At 40.8% G+C, this 8,372-nt stretch overlaps 1 protein-coding gene across 1 annotated transcript; it reads left to right on the top strand.

The window, feature by feature from the left end:
• Positions 1–6,913: 6,913 nt before the first annotated feature.
• On the top strand, positions 6,914–7,782 carry LOC310991935 (phospholipase A2-like; the record flags this gene model as incomplete). The annotated part of the gene is made up of 4 exons (XM_083979863.1): positions 6,914–6,941; positions 7,089–7,233; positions 7,316–7,449; positions 7,664–7,782. The coding sequence occupies 4 exons, from the start codon at positions 6,914–6,916 to the stop codon at positions 7,780–7,782; spliced, it is 426 nt and encodes a 141-aa protein (XP_083835989.1).
• Between the last annotated feature and the right edge of the window lie 590 nt (positions 7,783–8,372).

Genomic DNA, 8,372 nt, shown 5'->3' with positions numbered 1-8,372 from the left:
CCTCCCCCGCCCGCTGTGGTAGTGGAAGCTTTGGTTTTCAGTCGAACCTCCAGGCAGTTTGGTGTTCGTCCACTTCCTGTTCAGAGTCACATGGGGCAGATTTCAGCAAATCAACACATAGTAGTGATGAAACCAGAGAGACGAGGAGGCTCGGGGGGAGAGAGAGGGAGAGGACGACAGAGACGGGTTCAAACTAAGAGACGGCGTGAGATTGGAAACGTGTCGGAGAGACGTAAAAGAGATGGAGAGAGCGTCTTTGTGTCTCAGTGTCTCTCTGTCTCTCTGTCTCTCTCCCTGCTGCCTCCTCCTGCCTGTAAATACCTTCAGCATCAGTGACACTGCTCTTCTCTCTGTGTCCAGACTATATGATGTGTACGTATGACATTATCAAACTACTATGGATGTTAAATAACAAAGTGCTCATGTGATCACAAACCTAAACGGCTCCTGTGTCTTTATTTGTTGATTTGATGAGGAACAAGACAAGATGAATGCACATCACTACAGAATACACAATGTGAACATACATACTAATTTATCTTTTATTGCTTGTTTTATTTGGGGGTTTTTCTTCTTTTAAACAGACAAAAGGAAAAAAATATTTTACCTTGAGGAAGACTTGGCGTAGCAGTTGAAACATGTCAAGGTAAAAGATTTTTTTTCTTTTTGTCTGTTTAAAAGAAGCAAATAAGCTAACTCAAACTAAAAAAAGAAAACATAATGAAGGTAATCACGCTGCTTTTGTTTATTTATACATCACAAGTGTCTCAGTGAAATTTAAGATTAAAAGAATCTTGATAAACACAAACTTTAATATGAAGTTATACATAGAAGTTGAAGTCCAGAATTGGAAGACACACCTTAGAAATAAACACACAAAAAATGATAATAAAAAAATATAATCATGAATAAAAAGGTAAATAAATAAGATAAAATGATTTATTAGTGAAAAAAGTTACATCCAAATCAGTTTCCTAGATCAAAAACATGAACCTCTCGCACACTGGGATTCCGCCCATCCCGGACGAGCCCCCAGTTTGTCACGTTCCATGTTCCAGGAACTGGACAAAAGGTGGAGACACACTTGAGTTTTGCATTTTTAACAAAAAGAATTTATTAATGAATTCAAAGACAACTCAAACCAACACAAAACAAACCAACTAAACAAAGAAACAAAAGAGTCCACAGGTGGAGCAGGGCTTCCACCCCAGCAGGAGTCCAGAGAGAGAGTGAGTGTTCCAGTGCTGAGCCTTTCTGCTCTGGCCAGGCCACACCCCACCAGGTGCCGTTCATCAGCCTGATGAACTGGCTGATGAGCTGCTGCAGAGGCTCCTCCAGCCATCACACCCCACCGGCCAAGACAGAGGTACCACCTCTGACCGCCGACCCTGCAAGACACAATACCAGAGTCTGTTGATCTGAGTTCACTGCGTCATGTTGACTTCACACCACCAGACTGATTTATGTTAACAATACACCTGATCAATAACTAAATAAATAAATCGTGTCCTTTTATGCATTAGTTATGAACCTGCAGATCTGACCTGAGAGCAGTGTTTGGCCTCTGATATTGATCCTAGACTTCACAATGATACAAAACAAACGACACATGTAGAAGTGTATCTAGTGACAGATGCAGAAAAAACACACTTAACACTGCGTGTGTCGTATCCACTTTTAAGGAAGTTTCAAGTTTTGTCACAATCCAGTTCAATGTTTATGAGTTTTATTTGTCTGAGATGTTGAGCTTCAGTCCTTAAACAAACGAGTAACACACACACACACACACACACACACACACACACACACACACACACACACACACACACACACACACACACACCTGTCTGTCCCCACACTGTTTGTTTTATGGGGAACACCTGCTCCTGTGGTGTCAAACTCCAGAATGAGGAAAAAGCTTCGACCGTGACTCGACCGTTGGAGTCAGTCGAGCTGGTCTGAGTGAAACAGCTGATCAGTCATGTCAGTCAGAGGTTGAGGTTTAACTGTCCAATGTAGCTGAGCAAAAGATGAATTAAAAGGTCCAAGACACGAGAATAATTATAGCTGCTGTGCAGCAATGGGTCGGGTCCGGGCTATTTTTGGCAAATTTAGGCAAATTCTGAGCAACAAACAGGAGAACAGGAAGACAGGACAGTTGATCTTATAATGTTCAATTTGCACCAGTTGAGGACTGAACCCACAACTTCTGGAACCAAAGACCGTTGTCTATCGCACTGAGCTAATTGACAAGTAGAACTTCAACCGTGGCTTCACAAATTGAGTAAGCTATTCACTGTCGTGCAGGCAGATTTGAAACCACTGTAAAAAGAAAAAAATCAGTTTTTGAGGTAAAATTCTGATATGTATTTGTCAAACATCATCTACTATGCCTTAAATTCAGTACATTTGTTTCACAAAGACTATCTGGTATTTTGATGTATTATCATTGTCACCCTTGCTGGGGCTTGAACCCACATCGTCTGACACCAAGAAAAAAATTCCTACCAAACCAACGGTTGATGCTACAGTTTTGCAACTTTCACCAAAATGTAGCCCAGATACTGCTAAAACGTTTGTCCACTTAAACCCATTACAAATTATGGAGACGACTGCTTGCTTAAGCGTAATCATCACAAAATAACCGGAACCAAGACAGACACCTGCATATTGCCCTGTACACAGCAGACACGTGCAACTTGCGCTTTCTCCGAAGTTCACCTCAAGTTCATGAGCATACATCTTCAAAGTTCAATCAAGGGTCATAAACATAAAAATTTACATTACACGATCAACCACTTTGCGCTGCAACAAAGCTCTTAACACTGCTTTGTGCCGCTTTACGCCAGGCCCTCAGCCTGTCAGGTTAAAAATGTCCTTGTTCCTCGAATAGAGAGATGATACATGAAGTTTGCCTTCACTTGCATAGGAACATTACACATTAGAAACTCTTTAAATTTACCATTTGAAAGGCCCCTCACAAGTGTTTTAATTCTGTCTTGAAACGTTGTGAACCTCCCTTTTAATGTAAATCAGCATAAAGAAGTGTTTGGTTTGCATTGATAGCAGGTTAACAGCAGTTTTGCAGCTGTTATTCCACAACAAATGAATCTCTCGGTAAAAGTAGGACCAGAATATAGTAGCTGACTGTTGATGGGGATTAATCAGTGGAGCAGGTCTTCAAGAAGATTAGTCACTGGCCTTCCTACTAATCTCTGTGATATGGTGATGGTACACATGCTAAGACTGATTGCACTGTAAAATTCAAGAATGTGTTTACGATAGGAATGCCGTGAAAACAAAAGAATGAACTACGTAATATAATATGAGAGGACAATGTTAGACAAGTGTGCACAGTGTCATCTCTGCGCAAACTTATGTAAGAGGTTGGTTAAATGATGACATTTTAGCTGAGCTTTGAACGCACAGCTCTGAGATTATATCTTGTACACTCACTGTAAGCCCGGTTGTTGTACACACCTGCTGAGGATGATTGACGCCCTGCAGTTACTACAATCCTTCATAATCTGCCTTTAATTGTTCCCTGACTGACCTCTGTAGTTTTCAACGACAGTACTTTTGCTTAGTAGACATAGAGAGGCGTTAATAACGAGGTAGGGCGTGATGACATGGCTGTAATCAAAGCAGACATAAATAAATGAGAAGAAATCGAACTGAAAGACCTCTGAGTCTACGAGAGGTTGCTGTCATCCTTCCCACGGTGAAGACAGCAGTGGTACAATCAAGAACGTGGATGTGAAAGTCAAACAAGGAAACAAAAATGCACTGCAGTAGTTTTCCACTGTTCTCTTGAGCCTGTTTATCTTGAAATAGTTGTATTTATGAGTTGTATTTTATTTAGTATCGTCACAGAGCACACAGTAGATATTTTTCTATTATTTGTTCATTAAGTTGTTTAATTTGTTTTTCTATTTTGGTTAATGCTGTTTGTTTTGTTGTAAAGAGTTGTAGCTTCAGTGCTGTGGTCATTACCATTCCAGTCAAAGACTAAGACCATGTAGGCAAGACCAGAACCATACAGTATATTACATTAATTTGGTCTAACCAACTATTAGATTTGCACTAAGATAATAAACATTTATTTTTCTGTAGTAAATGACTAAACACTTACAGCATGACAATGAATCAAAAAAATTATGCGCCTCACACTCCACATAGGTAATAATAAGTTTATTTGAAAACAGGGACAGTGCACATTAATAACATTGCTGTAAATGCACCAGAATTAGCCAAGAGGCTATTCAGATGTTAAAAAGTCACCCTAAAAACAGAATATGAATATGAAAAATAAGATTAAAATTACTAAGTTATTAGCCAAGGCAATCTACAAAACATGCACAGCAATTAACAACATGACAAAAGAACATTATAACATCAATCAGAAAACATCATTCAAGACATCCCCAAAACATGCAACACAAAAACCCATGACGCAAGACACATCACACCACAGCATGCAAAGCAGAAGCACAGACACAAAATGCATGCATACACAATAAAAGCAAGACCACAATAAGACATGCATGCTGACACATGAAAGCAGACAGACAATGCCAGATTTACTCAACTCTAAGGACATTTTTTTTTTGTCTTGAAAAGTCTGGGCAAAAACAAAATAGTGAAGCATGCAGAAATATCTGTAGCACGTTTCTCCCCCATCGTGGTCAAAACAAAACAAAAAAAGGGAACCTGCTAAAGGAATGAGTCTTAAACATGACTTTTTACCCTGTTGCTACATTCTGTGAATCCCACATGTGTGCCTATCTTCAAGTCTCAACAGGTCTCTAGAAAGAACATTAAACATATTTGACAACAAGACAGGGTTTAGGAAAGTTCACAGTGTGGGAGTTTTGATTGATTGATTGTGTACTTTATTGTCAGAATCACTTCTGAAGGCGGGCGACACTGTGTGGTTAGAACAGCTGACAGGGCTGGATGCTTGGTATATAAGCAGGACCTGATCTTAGAGTGAGAGCTATAGGCTACACTCTGGCTGAAGTTCGCATGATGAATACCTTCCAGACTCTCATCCTCTTGGTTTCTTGCCTCTCTGTGAGCGGTGAGTTTTTTATTTTTTATTTAACCTTTATTTATCCAGGAAGGATCCATTGAGATTCAATAATCTCTTTTCCAAGGATGTCCTGGTCAGAAAGAGCAACATTTAAAAACAATCAATCATACAGAACATGCAAAAGCAAGGTAGCAAAAAGACAATGACAGTAAATAGCCTACAATAAAAGAGACCCTAAAAGTGCAACACAATTTGAAAGCTAAGAGTCACAGGTGCAACTGGTGACTAATAGTTCAGAGAGAGATTGTTTAAAGCCTGAAAGAGGAATGAGAGTTCCCATCCTCATCCTGACTTGCAGGTCATTCCAAGACCAAGGCCCAAAGTAGAAGAGGGTCCTCATCCCTAACTCTGTCCTCATTAAATCAACACAAAGGAACTTTTCAACCTTCATATAATATTTTCATAACTTTTGTGATGGTACATCGACTTACAACAGGTTGAATGACACCTCTGTCATGGCCTGAGGGGGTCTGTATCACCTTCACTGGCACTAAGCAGCTTTAAAGACCCCCTCCCATGTTTTTCGTGCTTTTCACATGTTCCTGTGGCATTTTTCTTGTGTTAGAGCACATATCAGCAGAAAAGTAAGTGCAAAATTGCATTTCTGAGTTTTTCTGCCTTCAAATTGCTGTGAACCAATGGCAGATGCAAACTGGCAGTTTCAGGGAGACTGGAGCTGATGTGTCACAGCTCCAGGGGAGGGCACTAGTGCTACAAGCTCCCGCCCCGCTCTGCATCTGGCTCAGAGGTGAAAGGCTTCACAGCTCGGTGTAGCTGTCAAGGTATAACAGGTATAGCTCACCTGGTAGAGCAGCTTGCACCGTGAGCAAGGACTATGTTCCAGTCTGGGATCGAATCCTAAATGCGCTGAATCTGTAATTGTACAATGTCCAGCTATCAGCAAGCGGGGGGTGGGGTGCGTGGAGGTGGCTGGGCGGGTGCAGAGCAGCGCAGTCTCCGCCCACCCTCCAGAGGTGCATGGCTAATGAGCTGGTTTTAAAATGACCAAAAAGGGTCGCGGGAGGGGGACTTTAAGGTGCATGGTAGGAACCCGGCTCTCACTTAAGTTTCACTTTCGCGAGTCACGACGAGGAGGGAGCAGGCAATGCGGCACCTTTCCGTCAGATTGTGTATGTGTGTTTACTGAGAAATGATCCGCTGGTAACAGAAACTTAGTTTGGACGTCTTCTGTTAATTTCCACGGGTTCTTCCTTCTGGCAAAACACTACCGCTTTGGGCCACTGGCGCCGCCAAACTCAACCAAAATTGAAAGTTCTTAAGTAATGCTTTAAGGGAGGTTTAACAGAGGTTGATTGCTCTGTGTGTGTGTTTTATGTGTATTTATTGGTATTGTATGTTTTTATGTATTTGGACATCTTGGCTGCAAATCAATTTCCCAACTGGGACAATAAAGAGAACTTTGAAGGGAACCTTAAATCGCAACCAGCTATTAGCTCTAAGATCATGTGTGATTTGAACAGGTGTGTTAAGGGAGGAAAAACCAGCAAGTGTGTATAGAGTGCAATGGTGAGTCCTGAAAGCTGAACCTGTTATGTAGCCTACCTCAAAGCAGCATGATAGATGGGATCCAGTTTGGCTAGGGTGGATTCAGGCAAATCTATAGATGGTGTCGCCAAAATCAAGCTGTGATAGAAATAAACTAGACGCTTACAGGCAACAATAGAAAAGCATGATTTGAATCTGTATAAGAAGCTCACTATGAATTCAAGCTTTTTTGTTAAGCAGGAGATTTGATGTTTGAAATTTAGATCCTTGTCTAGCCAGATGCCCAGATATTTGTATTTGTCTACAGCCTCTATGATGGTGCTATCCAATGCCGTAACTGGAGGTAGGGTGGCCATGGAGTTGTGGTTAAAGAACATGATTTTGTCAAGTACAACTTGACAAGAGCTGTTCATCATCTTGCGTTATGGTTGTTAAGTAGTTGCATCTTCTTCATCAGATTCTCAGTGTCTCCCCTTTTGTTGTGTTTCAGCCCACCAAAAGCTCCAGGCACTCCACCAGTTTAGGAACATGATCCTCTGTGTGCTGCCTGATAGCTCGCCTATTTGGGACTACACTGACTACGGCTGCTACTGTGGATTAGGAGGCTCTGGCACGCCTGTGGATGATCTGGACAGGTGAAACGCTGTTCAATTCAAAGACGACATTAAAAACATCAGTGTGTTTAAACTTTAAATATTTGCCTTGTTAAACTTGCAGGTGCTGCCAAGTGCACGACCAGTGTTACAACGACGCTGAGCACCATCCTAAATGCCGGTGGTTCATTGACAACCCTTACATCAAGTCCTACCATTACAACTGTGATGAGCAGAACAAGAAGGTCACCTGTGGCCGTGAGTACACCACAACTAAAACACTTGCTGCTGACTTGGTCTCATAAATCTGTTAATTTGTTCAGAAATGCTGCAGTAACATGTATTTTCATTCTATTCTCTAAATATATTTTAATTTATTGTCAAAGTTTTAGGAACAAACAGGAACAGACTGTTCAGCATCTCTTGTATATTTTTAGTAATCATTACTGCTCTCTGCTCCCACTCCCTTCAGCAAACAACAACGAATGTGCGCAGTTCATCTGCGAGTGCGACAGGAAGGCCGCTGAGTGTTTCGGCAAATCACACATGAACCCCAAAAACAAGCACCTGCCCAAAAGCCGGTGTCAGTAAAGACCCCCACAAACAGTTTTCAGCAGTAGTTTGTTATGTTCATTGTGTGAAAATCATTATGATGTTGAGCTATTTTCACATAACCCTATACGTAGGCTACTGTACAGTCAAACCCAAAATATAATGATTTCTGTATGAGGCCACAAGTTTCTCATACTGTAATATTTACAGACCTGAAACATCCATGATTGATGCCACATAGAGCTGAAAAGTTGTTTTACTTTATAGGCTACTTTATATGAACACCATGAACCTGTCTCTTACTTACCTTACATAATGTTTACTGATGGTTGCTTATTCAAGGGTATAATCTTTCCTCAAGTTGCCAACAGAGGGCAGTATTGTCTCCTTTTTTTCATGTCTGGCTGTCAGGATGAAATCTGTAGCATGTTGTGTTTTTTCTTTAGATATCCTGCTATACTTTCTGTAAAACTCCATGTCCAGTCTCCTACATTTGCATATAACAAAGGTATATCTACAAAAATGGAGAAAAAAAAATCCATGTTTTTGTTATTTATTCTGTTTTGTGAGGGTATTTTTTCTAGTACATCACACATTGTTTTTGTTTTGTTTTGTTTTGTTTTTATGGT

The sequence above is a fragment of the Trachurus trachurus genome, assembly GCF_905171665.1.
Source record: "Trachurus trachurus genome assembly, chromosome: 9".
Taxonomy (NCBI): Eukaryota; Metazoa; Chordata; class Actinopteri; order Carangiformes; family Carangidae; genus Trachurus; species Trachurus trachurus.
The sequence above is the reverse complement of the archived record's forward strand: the minus strand, read 5'-3'. Positions and strand labels throughout refer to the sequence as shown.